The 14,077-nt window shown below is 37.6% G+C and overlaps 1 protein-coding gene across 2 annotated transcripts in view; it reads left to right on the forward strand.

Moving 5' to 3' along the window:
* The window catches only part of LOC102303069 (carbohydrate sulfotransferase 8), a 168,094-nt gene extending 156,361 nt beyond the window's left edge, over positions 1-11,733 (forward strand). For both annotated transcript variants that reach the window (XM_005913004.2, XM_005913005.2), the window contains 2 exons: positions 3,450-3,487; positions 7,674-11,733. In XM_005913004.2, the coding sequence (XP_005913066.1) occupies positions 3,450-3,487; positions 7,674-8,846 (1,211 nt within the window). In that variant the 3' untranslated portion in view covers positions 8,847-11,733. The remainder of the gene's footprint in view (positions 1-3,449; positions 3,488-7,673) is intronic.
* Positions 11,734-14,077: the final 2,344 nt, after the last annotated feature.

The raw sequence follows: 14,077 nt of genomic DNA on the forward strand, positions 1-14,077 counted from the left end.
GTGTGTGTGTGTGTGTGTGTGTGTGTGTGTTTTCTTCATTTACAGTATGTTGTCAATGGTTGGATTAGAAATCTGTTACTGATTCATTTTTCGCCAAACCTGTGCTTTGTGTGGCTTCCTCTCACAAGCTAATCTTCAGAAGACAAGGCACACAAATTCTAGATGGTCTGTGTTTGGTCTTTAGAGAGTCTCTGCGAGCACATCTTTAATCTCGCTTCACTGATTGCTCACCCATCACCTCCTCCTCCCCCCAAGCAGCTGCTCTCTCTGGCCCAGTCCTGGAGGATTTTAAAACATCGTTTTATCTCTTACCACAACAAGTTAAAACATCAATGGACCAGAGCTCAAAGCCTAATACCACCCTTCTCAAGCGTCTTTCCAGCATACCAGAGCCTTGTATTCCCACACAGAGTCAAGTGGAGGAGGAGCGTGTGTGCAGAGTGCAGGTGTGGGTGGTTTGTTGGGAGAGAGAGAGGAGTGCAGCTGGTTGGGGTCACAGTGCCTTAGTGTGCTGAATGACTAATGAAAGGTTTATAGTGGCGCAGCATCACTAGTCTGAATTGTAGGCTGGAGAAGGACACGCCTTGTCTGGCTTTTAGAACCCTCCTGGCTCTTCACTAGTTAAAAACAGGCATTTAACAAGTTCTTCCAGAACATAGGGCCACAGTCCTTCACTTAACAAGCTCATTATTTCGCATTGTTTTTGTCCTTTGCTCCTCCTCGGTGGCAGTGACAGGGAAAAAGATAATCTTTGATGTATGTCTCTGTTAGAGAGTTGCGTAAGGATATGTGAGAGGGAAGGATGATAATGGATCTGCTAATGATGTGGCCTTTGCTTATGCAGTAATGCTGGGTTGTCTGCATGAATATTCATGGCTATGTCTGTGAAAAAGTGGTGGCAGCTCAAGGTTATTTTAGAGGGCAACAGAGGACAAGACTCAAAAGGAGATTGTGCTATTTAATAGTTCTCTATCATCAAAAAAAATTACAGTCAGATACCTGAAAATCAAAGCAAAGCTTAACACATGACTTCTTTTGATCTCTGCTATAAATGCCATATCTTGCATGTAGACTTGCTTACTGGAAACCTTTAGAGCTTCAAAAGGAGAACTACCAGAAAGTGACATTTAATATCTAGGTGTAAAAACAACCTTAACATTATTGGTTGACTAGGGAGGCGGCATGTGGTACCTACATGTGGTACTGCTGTAGCAAGTCCCTTTTGTGAATGACGCAGTGTACATTAACAAATATGGATACAGTTTTGACCTCTGGCTTCATCAGATTATTAATATAACTTCTGGGAGATAAAAAAGGATAGACATTAACTGTAGCTTTTATATCTATATGTGAATCTGAAAGGGTAAATGTATCACAATTATCAATCATTACTGTTTCACTGCACAGGAGTTGAAATCAATAGCTTAGTTATACTGAGTAGAATTTACTGAGTGTGAAATTACAATCAAACAGCACAACCAAATACATACTACAAAGATAAATGATGTTTACAAAGCCTCCTGAAATCCTGTTTACAATGTCATATTACTTGTTTCTGTTATACGCTGTCATGGAAAAATGTTTTTCCTCTTGAAATGTAATTTTGACTCCCAACTTGAGAGAATTGCATTTTCAGCACTGAAATTCAAACCCTCTTTGCAACAGCATTTTAATCAAATCAAGCCATGTCAGAGTCATTTTCAAATCAATTTTAACAACTCACAAGTGCTGAACATGACAACAAATTATCCTTCATGCTCATTTCAAGGCATTAGGCTTAAATGCCTTGTTTCACTTCTTTTTTCCTGTTTCTCCAGCCTTTGCCTTTGCATAACAAATTATATAAATAAAGGAGCAATATTAAAAATGTTATTAGTGTCACAATTATGTATCATAAGGATTTCCCATACCTTATCTTATCGCCTCACAGTTCTGTTAATGATTCACTAAAATGTTTAACATTTTCTCTCAGACTGAGTGTGCAGCACGAAGCAGGAAGGTGATATAGTCATCGTATCACAAGCTTGGACAAATATGTATCAACAGCCAGACAAAACACCTCCTAGAAGAAACCAATTAAACCTTTGGAGATTTCAATTACTCCCTTGATGGGGTTTTCAAGATCGATAACCACGCATGTGTCTTGACAAGATGCTTGGTGCTACCAGGGGCTCACTTTAGAACAACAGACTCTCACAGACCGTTGCTATTTTTGTGCTAGGATGTGTCTGCCTGACAATAATATTTGCGTGTTATGATAAATATTTATATGTTTGCGTTTCAATATAAAGTGAAATTCAAGATGCCCATCCTGCTCTTTTTAGTGTTAAGCGATCAAATGTTTTGGCAGCACCCAAACACGATCAGGAAATGTCACATGCCGCTTCCCTAGTCTGCCGCTCTTCTTTTTCCTCCTTAGCCTTTTCCTCCAGTGTCTCATTCAGAAGAATGAAGACAAAGATTCAACACACAGAGCCAGACAGCAACAGAGAGCTCTCTAGCGCATACTAATCTAAAACAACACTGCATCTAGGCAACATGTTTTATTCCATCCCCACTGAGGCGTGTTTAAGTGTGAGATGTGTGAGATAGGGTTCTGCACATCTCATCACTTAGGAAAGGTTGTGGCCTGCATCTTCAGCCCCCCTCCCCACACACACACACCCACACACCCATGCAGGTTCCTATCACTTCCATCCTCATATTGGAAGTGACAAGCCACTCAGGCAGAGGTGTCTTCGCTCACCCCATCAGCAGCCATGCAGCCCCATTCAGAGCTGTCAGCCTGATTACATATCAGATGGGAGGGGTGGGAAAGGGAGTGAGGTGAGGGGTGGGGTACCTAAGGAAAAAGAGATGTCCAGCCGGAGACAGACCACTAAGCACATCGTCTGTCCTGCTGCTGCACATCTGCCATTACACATCCACCTGTCACCAAGGCTGCCACATAACCAGTCTATATGTCTATATGTCTCCATCACTCTCCTGTTGATTTCTAAAATTTCAACAACATGTATCTTTCAGTTTGTGTGTCATTCTCTCTTTTGGTTTGTAATTGGCCTCTTTTTTAAAAAACTTTTTGTTACTTCGCTTTGTTGTTTTTTTGGATCTCTCATTTTTAGTTAAAGTTCAGTTTTATTTGTTTAGGGTTTTTTTCCCCACATTTCACTGAAAAGGGCTTATCACAGGGAGCACAGCTCATTTACCAACTATTCATGCTTGGTGGCAACTCATTACTCAGATAATATTACCTATCCTACCTCTTTGCACCAGAAAAGCAGTGTTAGTTTGCTCGGGATGAAAGAAGATGTGCTAACTGAACAGAAGCACTAAATTATTGGAGGTTGTCTGAGGTGTATTTGAGGTTCCCAGCTTCTTCTATGAGGACAAAAATACATGTTGTTTGCCTAAGCACTGATTTTCTTGTCTCTTTTCTCTTCTCTCTCCAGGCGTGAAGCTTGGAAGTACTCCACGGCAATCCAGAGAGGTATGTGTTTACTCCATTTCTCCCAAAACACATACACACAGGTTGCTCCCACCTGTTATCTATTGCAAAAAAAAAGTGATTGTCAGCCTTGTACCTCTCAGCGTGTCTGATAGCATCTGTGTAGAAAGGCTGACCTCACACTGTGCATTCAGCCAGTCAGACTGAAGCTGAGTTTAGTGAGTAAACGATCCCAGTTGCACCAGGCCAGTTTCCTCGGGGTATTATCACACCTGGAGTTTTTTTTTCCTCTGTTCTCCCACAGCAAAAAATTTTTTCTTGCATTTATTCTTTTTGTTTTACTATTTTCAGTGTTTTTCAGGTGTAAAAAGTATACATTGTGTTCTTTATCCAAGTCACAAATACATCCACATGGGCTTAAGCTTATATAGTAACATACAAATATGATTTCCTTTATATAACATTAAATATTCACAATATTTAAAAATAATAATAATAACAATAATTGAACCCTTTGATTTAATACCTGGAGAAATCTTGTTTTGAGTCATCAAACAGGAGGTCCGTTCTATAACTGCAAGATCAGACCTGCATATTGTTCAGAAGCCATTTTGGACCAATCTTCCTTAAATAACTGCTTCTATTCAGCCATATTTTTTTGGCATGAACTGTTTTCTTTTGATTCCACAGCTTCTCAGTTGGATTAAGGTCCCTGATGGGGCCACTCCAAAAGGTGGATTTTCTTTCTGTTGGTTGCTCTGTTTGAAGTTATTCGGTAGATTTACTTTAATGTTTGGGGTCATTTTACGCTTACGCTTGCATCGCCTGGCATCATGACAGTATCCTTTAATATATTGTTTTAAATGTGGGAGTTCATTTTTGTTGTGACGATGCCAAAATGCCCAGGCCCAGAGGCAGAAAAGCATAATGTAATGCTCTCTTAACTGTGCATCACCTTTGGAATGATGCTTCCAAAGGTTCAGACACAGTGCTGCCTAGCGTTCCCAAATAATTCAGCTGTTTCATAAGTCCTCAAAACATTTTCCCAGCAGAGGCGTCAAGGGCAAAGGTTCTTCTTTTCAATTTTTAGATGAGAGGAGATGGTTACTGTTGGAGCTCAGCAGCTTCCTCTATGCTATCCTACTATCAACTCTGTCTATTCAATGATATATGTATTTTAGAACACAGATGTTAATTGGTACACCTTTGGCCTTCAGAACTCCCCTAATTCTTCAAAGCATAGATTCAACACAGTGTTGGAAACATTCCCCAGAGATTTTAGCCCATACTGGCATGACATCACACAGTTGCTGCAGATTTGTTGGCTTCACCTCCCGTTCCACCATATCCCAGGGGTTAAGATCTGGTGACTGTGGAGGCCATTTGAGTACAGTAAGCTCACTGTCATGGTCAAAAAAACAGTTTGAGATTATTTGAGCTTTGTATCATGATGGGTTATCCTGCCCGGAAGCAGCCATCAGAAGATGGGTACACTGTGGTCATAAAGGGACAGATATGGTTAGAGACAACATTCAGGCTGCGGCATTTAAGTGATGTTCAGTTGGTACTAATAGGGCCAAAACATAATACCCCCCACACCATTATACCACCAACTCTAGCCTGAACCATTATTAAGAGGCAGGCTGGATCCATGCTTTTATGTTATTTATGCCAAATTCCTATCCTGCCATCTGAATGTCACAGTAGAAACCGAGACTCATTAAAGCAGGCAATGTTTTTCCAATCTTCTATTGTCAAATTTTGGTGAGACCAGTGTAGTCTTCTGCTGCTGTTGTAGCACATTTAATTCAAGGATAAATGTGTGTTCAGATACACTCCTCTGAATACATTGGATGTAATAGGTAGTTATTTGAATTACTACTGCCTTCCTATCAGCTTGAAGCAGTCTCGTCTTTCTCCTTTGACCTGTGACTTCAACAAGGCATTTTCTCTCAGAGCACTGCTGCTCACTGGAGATTTTCTCTTTTTCAGATCATTCTCTCTAAACCCTAGAGATGGTTATGTGGGAAAATCCCAGCAGATCAGTTGTTTCTAAAATACTCCAACCAGTCTGACTGGGTCCAACAATCATTCCATGTTCAAAGTCTCCTAAATCTTCTTCCCAATTCTGTTGCTAGATTTAAACTTCAGCACTTTGTCTTAGTCGTGCCAACATGCAAGGAGTTGTTTCCAAGTGTTTGTCTGCTTAGGTATTTGCATTAACAAGCAGTTAAAACAAATACATAATGGTTTTCCTGACTCTGCCTAAAAACTGCAGATGCATCTTGCAAACTCATAAGAAGATTATTGCCATTTTGTGTTCACACAACAAAATTTTGTTTGGTAGCTCTGGGCACAGAGGAGAAGGGGCAGTTAGCACACTCTTTTACATACATACCTTTTATAAGCTTAAGGTTTCTGTAACCTACACCTCCACATTTGTTCACATGCATTTTCCCCATCTATGTTGTGAATTTTTAATTGATGCAATCAATATGGGCAGGAACAATACAATTATTTGTATATTATTAGTCATAATGTAGATTATGTAGATGTAATGTAATATATAAATAAATATGTGGCTGTGTTTTAGGTCATTAACAAGGAAAAACAGTCATATTCATTCATTTCTTTTTATTATTAGGGGTTTTGAATTTTATTAACTACAGAAATTATTACTTATGATTATCCCTCCCTGTGATTCCACATCACTTCATATTTTGACTTCAACTCGTTTTTATTAGCCAGTAACTTGCACAAAAACAAGTTAGAATTAAAGTAAATGGAATTTTTCTCATCTGAACATATAAAGCAAAATTAAAACCTTTGAAAAGTTTGAGTAAACAACAAAATGTGTTCTAAATGTTTTAAACATCATTATAAAAGGCAATGAGGATTTGAGCTGAGGCTTTATTTTTCATCATTAGCACAAATAATATCAGAAATAAACATACATAACAAAAAGAATAGAGTTCACTTAAAATTAGCAAAAGAGATGGTGAAGTGCTAAAATATATATATATATATATATATATATATATATCACTTAAAAGCCAGTTTTAATCAAGTAATGAGAAAGTTTTTAAAAAGAAAAAACACATTAACAACCAATTAAATTGCTAAAACAAAATACACAAAAGGGAAAGTTAAGATAAAAGAGCAAGACTGATCATCAAGATTTAACGTTATTCCATAAATTTCAGCAACATGAAATGGCTGGGAATGAAAAAGGAAGTGCAAACACTTAGATAATTAGCCAAAATAATCACTTTTTTCCATTTGGATCATAGATAAAATAAATTATATCATAAATAAAGATACATCATCTATTTTTAATGACAACCTGCTATGAATATTACATTGTATGCATATGGACATTCAAAACAATACGTGGTCTAGGGCTTCACTCTTTGATGAACAAAACATGTAAGGATCCACTTTAAATATAGATCTGTAGCTTAGAAAATGTACAAAACTGTTTTCATACTATGAACTACAATGGTCAGGTAGTTCCTACTATGTTCTTTCAGCTGACCCCTGTTTGCTCTCTCTGTCTCTCTGCTGTGATCATCAGCACCAGAGAGAGACTCACACCGGTGTAAACCCTGAAAAATGTGTACCAATATCTGCCTTGCACTCACCTTAAACACACAAGGACCTTCCCCCCCATCCTTTCCTCCCTCCAGATGAACGAATATGACCATTTACGTCTGGAGAGGGATGAACCAAGATTCATGGTGGTCTCATCACCTTGTCTGTTGTAAAATTAAAATTATACATCCAGTCCATTGGCTTTATGATGCCATTACAGCATTTAATTGAAATAAAATGTCAGAATGCGTGATGGCCTTGGGCATCACCTGATAGTAATCAGGCAGTAGATGATTCTAATTTGGATTCCTCATTAAGTGTTTATAAGACATTTATATGGCATTACAGCTCAGTTTATTGATAGGTCATAGATGGCATTGGGCAGTGTGTGACATTTGTGTGTACCAAAGTTAGACCTTTAAGCTGTAGTGAAACAGCACCATCAAGTGGCTAGTTGAAGAATAAAAAATCTGGGGTACATTTCTGACACTGAAGTTATAATATATACCATATTAATAAAAAAAAATATTTATATTAATGGTTCTTCTTTGCATAGCCACCTGAAACTGTCCTTGTTTGTTTAGTCTAAAGAGGTCTGCAGCTATCAACTCTAACCTGTTTTGTCATTGTTTTACAGACACTTTCCACTCGGGACCGCGAGAGAGGCAAATCTGATAGTTTCCAGGACCTCCAAGTTACAGAAAACATCCTGTCCAGCGCGATCCCTCCAATGCAGTTCCCACATTTTGAGAAGAGCAGAAAAACAGCCTCCCCTGGGTCTCAGGAGCAGGACATAGGTTCCCTTCATGTCACGAAAAGACAACGCAAACTGCTAAAAACAAGTCCCCCAATTCGACACACCAAAAATACCATTTCCTCATCTTCCTCATCCTCAGTCTCATCCTCATCTTCAATTTCCTCTTCATCCCCAATGTCCTCCTCCATTACATCGGGCTTTTTTTCTCCAGAGAGCTGGCAAAAGCTCTCTGGTATCCTGGAAGCACGCCAGCAACTGATGAAGGAAATCTGTGCTAAGTACAAAAGCAGCATTTCAAAGACCATCACACGTCATCATGTGAAAAGCATCTTTGTGGAGGACAAGTACAAGTTGCTATACTGCCAGGTCCCCAAGGCAGGATGCTCCAACTGGAAGAGAACCCTGATGGTGCTGGCGGGTAAGGCCTCCAACACTCAGAGTATTAAGCATGATACAGTCCACTACGGGCAGCATCTCAAGAAGCTTGATAGCTTTGACCAACAGGGAATCATGCACCGTCTGCAAACCTACACCAAAGTCATATTTGTCCGTGAGCCCTTGGAGAGAATGGTGTCAGCTTACCGGGACAAGTTTGAAAATCCCAACAACTACTACCACTCCCTGTTTGGGAAACCCATCATTTCCAAATACAGGGTGAACCCATCAAAAGCAGCCCTGAAGACAGGAAATGGGGTCACATTTAAAGAATTTGTCCAATACCTGCTGGATGTCCACCGGCCCGTAGGAATGGACATCCACTGGGAGCAGGCAAATCAGCTGTGCAACCCTTGCCTCATAGATTACGACTTTATCGGCAAGTTTGAGAACATGGAAGAAGAGTCTAACTTTCTCTTGCGATTGGCAGGGGCACCACCTAACCTCACATTGCCCAGTTTTAAAGACAGGAACCCAAGTGACAAGCGGACCTCTATGCAGATCACGGAAAATTACTTTTCACAGGTTAGCGCTTTGGAGAGACAGCGAGTATATGACTTCTACTACATGGACTATCTGATGTTTAACTATTCTAAGCCTTTTAAAGATTTATACTGACTTAAGAATTACGTGACTGCTTCACGTCACATTTTCACAGTCACATTCCACTACATTTTTACCATAACTGTAATTTTACCATACCAGTCTTTACTCACATGCTCAAATAGGTCTTTGCGTCTTAGCAGAGAGATCAGAGAGACCAAATTTCACTCAAAAACACTTTAATTACATTTTTTAGCAGATTATTTTGATTTGTAGACAGTTTGTGTGCTGTTGTATTAAATACTCTAAATTGTCCTAAAATGCGAAGCGTTTATTCACTACTAGCAGATGGTGAGGTAGAAATTTAAAACTGTAAACATTAAGCTTCTAAAAAGATTTATTATTGTTGAACAGGCTTTAAAAATATGCCTTACTCTAGGTCAAATAGCATTTGTAAATGTGTGTTTATGGTTTAAGCACCAAGTTTACCATAGATTTCAAGCACATACCTTATCTTACTTACAACAATATTCATAAATGTAGTAGCTTGAGTCCTTGGTATTCTTAAATTGTTCACAGTCAAACCCTTTCATGATTTAAAATGTTTGCATTTACTGTTTGACCTAGGGCAAGTTAGGCATCAATATACCTCTATGTATCAGTGCATACTAATACAGATATTTGATGTGAATGGCTTTACTAAATATAACTAAATGAAACACTACAAATACTATAAATCTTTAAATGTGTCAAGTGCTGCCCACTTGGAAGCTGTGTGCGCCTATTGTAGCATTTTATACTTCTAACTTTGTCATTTTGTGCTTTTGCTTAACACATACATGTGCTGTAGGTCCTCCATCAATAGGGTGTCTAAAAGCAGGGTATAAAGTGTTGCTATGAATATCTCTCAATATCTATTAGTGTTGCTGATTTACCAGTCGATGGTATCGGAAATTAAAAAAAAAAAAAATACAGGCTAAAAACAAAAACAGATAAACACTTTTTTCATATTACATATGACATGTTTCAGTAATGTACAATTTGGACTTTCCAGCAAGAAACAGATAACAAGTTTGCACAAACTTCTTTATCTGCCACTTTAACCACCTCATAATATTATAAAGCAACCCATCCCCTCTGTATATATCATAGCTATTCAATACCAACATATAGGCTTTTTTCTGACTCTACTGTGTAAAATTGTATAATGGGCATTCAGATGAATATATATTTTTCTATGTATTTCTAAAATATAAATATATATATATAGATATATATATTCAGTTCTTCTTGGTGATGGTTACTTCCTTTTTGATGTCATTTGTTGTTCTTTCAGTAATATCAGTGTAGAGTGTTGTGTAACTGAAGAGTTTCTTTCCAAAACAAAATATCCACCAGCTGAAAACCAACACGTCTCAAAAAAATTTGAAATGACTGCAAACTATTGATGCAGCATTTAAAAAGTGCAAATAGCTATGTTTGAGTGATGAATTGATCATCTTTGGTGCTTTGGAGTTAGGGTAAGATTTTGTTTAATATAAATGGATATGTACAATTTTGGAAATTAGCTCTTTGATTATTTATCCCAGATTCATTTTGATGCTCAATGGGATAATAGACCCTGTACAAATGAGCTGCATTCCACCTAGTTAGCCATCCAAGCTGAGGACATTTTTACCCATAGCATACCCGTGCTGTGTGTTTATATGTGTAGTACTGAACTACCTGTTTAGATGTTTTTAACCCCACTGCACATCTTTTCATAAAAATATATACACAAGAAGGCTGCAGCTATCGTATCCTTTGTGCAACATGGCTAAACTACTATTCCCAACACAAAACCCAACTGGCAAGTCATGTTGTTCTTTTCTTTCTTTCTTTCTTTTTAATATGCAACATGATGCAGGTCAGACTACATATATTATGTGCACTAGTTAAAACTGCAAAAGAAAAACCCCAAAAACAGCAGTTTTTAGGTCCTAAGCAATCAGATATTTAAAAATGTTTTAGACATTCAGACATATTAAATACAAGACCAGTGGAACAAAAAGTTGTGAGGTTAAATACTCTAGGTTTTCATTTGAGTTAAAAAAGAAAAACACGGAACGATTAAATATAATAAATGTTGAGTTTAACGTAACGTAAAACCCAGACAAGTATTCAAAAAATTTACATTTAGTTAAAATCAACTTGGTTTACTGTTTCATCTTTAAGCTGTGAAATGGTAAACATGCCACAATCAGAAGTGGTTACAAATGGTGTATAACACACCAAAAACCCACAACCCACACACACTAAACACCTTGATTAAAGAAAAAGTCATTTTAATGGCGGCAAAGATGGATTTGATTTATTCGATTCTCTGAACAACCTATGGGTGATCTCCAATAAAATAGTAGTCACTATTTAGCTCTGTTATGTCCTTTGCAGCTCACTGGAAATTTATTTTATGGTAACAAAAGTTGTATTTGCCTAGAGAAAAGAGGGAAATCATATTATTCAAATCTATACACTATAATACTTTTTTAAGACCTTTAATAATTTTGGTGATGGTAACTGTATGAACTTTTGTCAGTGTAGTGTTGGCTTTTGCAATGCCAAAATCTAACCTTTGTTTAGGTTCTGGTCAAAATCTATGTAGGTGTAGCCAATCTTTGGCCAAAACAGCTAATGCATTATGATGAGTATTACTTTTGTAAATACTCTGTCAGTCCCTGCCCCCCTTCTAAAGAAGATTTCTTGGTTTTGTGGGTATACGGACAGATCAAAAGCATAACTACAGTAACAAGTGAATGTATAACAGTTTATTGTTGGTGCAAATCTGTTAAAGGAAAAAAAAAGATTATCTTAAGCCCTTTGCCTTATTTTACACTGCCAATCAAATGGTGTATTTCAGGAAGATATTTTTCAGGAGGTTATTTCTGGCTGATGAGTGTCTGCTAATAAACTGTCTTTTAGCATTTTCATGTGTTATTTCTTTTTTTCATTGAAAAAAAATGTTGTTTGTCAATCTCGAGTTAAGTGATTTGTGAGCTTTGTTGAGCTAAAGGGCTCCAGAATGTAAACCAGCAGCATTAGAGCCAGAGCCATGTGTGACTCCAAATAAAATTTCTACCATGTATTAGTTTAGTTCTACAAATACTCTGTAATTAGCACTAAAAATAATGTGCAGATAATGCTGCTGGATATGTCATTACCTTTTAAATTTTCACCAAATATCACCAAAAGTTACAACAAATGATTCTGACATTAATGTCTGTTGCCCTGTAGTTACAAATCCCAAGTCCATATTGTGTGGGTTACAGGAGTTAAGGAAATTACCAAAATAGTCAAAGTTGGTTTTTACACATGAAGCTGTTCCAGGTTGAAATTGACCAGTTGCTTATTCAACTAAGATTGCCATAAAAGGTTTCCCCTCTCACAATGTAGTTCTTGAGGTCCTGCCTACAGAAATCAACAAATAATTTACAAGTGCCTTTAATTAATTTGATCGACACTATTGGTTTTTTTTTAGGCCATTTTTGTATATTTCAGAATATAAGCGCATGGCTTCCAAAAATGTGTTATTAGAGCAATACTGTACAGTGATAGATGAAAACAGGTATGATTCACAGAAGGGTTCATAAGGTTGCCATTTTTGTCTTTCTGAAACAAAGCAATGTGTGACTAATATGAGAGGTATTTAAGAATGCGAGGCAGTTAGAGAGATGAGTGAATATTTTAGTTTGTAGTGGGTGATGTTAACGTTGTTGGATGCAACTGAGGATGAAATTTGTTTGATTAAGTGTACAAGTAAAAAGATACTCTGTGAAAGCTGGCAGCCATGGTAATACTGGTATGAGAACAAAATATAAATTCTGTTTTAAACAACAAAGGCCCAATATTGATGCTCTTTTAATTAGAAGACGGTATTAAGAAAAAACTAACATGTAAGCTGCTCGGTTAAAAATTGAACTCATGTAGCCACGATTGTTATGGCACATCTGACAATGCTGGAATGTGATACAACAAGGAGAACTGACTTCTTGGGATCATGCCCCTCTCTGCCAAATGGCAATCAATCTAGAATAGATATAACCGCCAAACTGTCAAGGTGAGTGAAGTAATCAACACATGAACAGGAGGAGGGTTATTACTGATCAATCAATACACTTAATCATCTTTTTTTCTTAACTGCTTATCCAATTCAGGGTAACAGAGGGATTGGAGCCTATCCTAGCTGTCAGGGGGTGAGAGATGGGCTACACCCAGACAGGTTGCAATGAAGTGGTTTGTCAGCAGTGATATGTCACCAGTCAAGGCTACGGGGGAGACAGACAAGCATGAACATGCAAAGTCCACAGAGAAAGGCTCCTGTGAGCTGGCAGATTCAAACCCAGGACCCTCCTGCCTCACCACTATGCCATCCCAAGCACACAATGTCACTGTACCAATCAAGATCCTGTAATGGAAATTATTTTGATGCACAGAGCAGGTCCCCCCCTCCATGAGAGACCCAACTAACAGCAAGTGTTAACTTTGTGAAAAAAAGAAAGAACATAATTTAAAAACAATTTCTTCAAACTGCTGGATTTATAAGCGAGTAAAACAAAAAGTACAATAGTACAATTGTATCCACTTGCTCAGTTTTGCATATAGCAATATACTATAGAGTCAGAATAATAATGTTAAATAAATCTACCAGTAGTTGTTCCCTATTTTACAAAGGGTTATGCTTTTTTGGTTAGGTAGTACTTTTCTAAATGTCACTTAAATGTAACAAAACTGAAAACGTTACTCTATAAATGTACATCATAAATGTGCTTATATGTGTTATATCCCAGCATATACAGGTAAGTCCTTCTAGAAAAAGAGTATCCCTTTTAAAAGCAAAATGAATAAACGTGTTAGGACAATCCTCAAAAGATCAAAGGGACAAACACAGATTATGTTTCCTGTCTCTAGTGTCCATAAAATTAAATGTACCAACACTCTGAATTATTGTGTCTGTGACCTGAGTTCCAAACGTTGTTTTACATAACTGGTCTCAGTAGGATATTTCTATTGCTGCACTGATTAATATTTAAGTTAACAGTGTTGAGAATTAACTCTTTCAACAGTAAGTCATGTCTATCCATTATGTGCCTCAAAGGGATAGGACTCATATTAGAATCTCTGAAGGTTAAGTCACATCAGCTCACAAAACTAAATGCTGGCAAATAACTGTCAATGCATGTTTTATGTCTGCGAGTACAACTTTTCATTTTGAGATCTAAGTGCCTTCAAATTGGTGCTTTTATTCTTCCATCACACAGCCATAAAGTGTC

The sequence above is a fragment of the Haplochromis burtoni genome, unplaced genomic scaffold (assembly GCF_018398535.1).
Source record: "Haplochromis burtoni strain Fernald_Lab_line unplaced genomic scaffold, NCSU_Asbu1 Contig_2, whole genome shotgun sequence".
In the NCBI taxonomy this organism is placed as follows: domain Eukaryota; kingdom Metazoa; phylum Chordata; class Actinopteri; order Cichliformes; family Cichlidae; genus Haplochromis; species Haplochromis burtoni.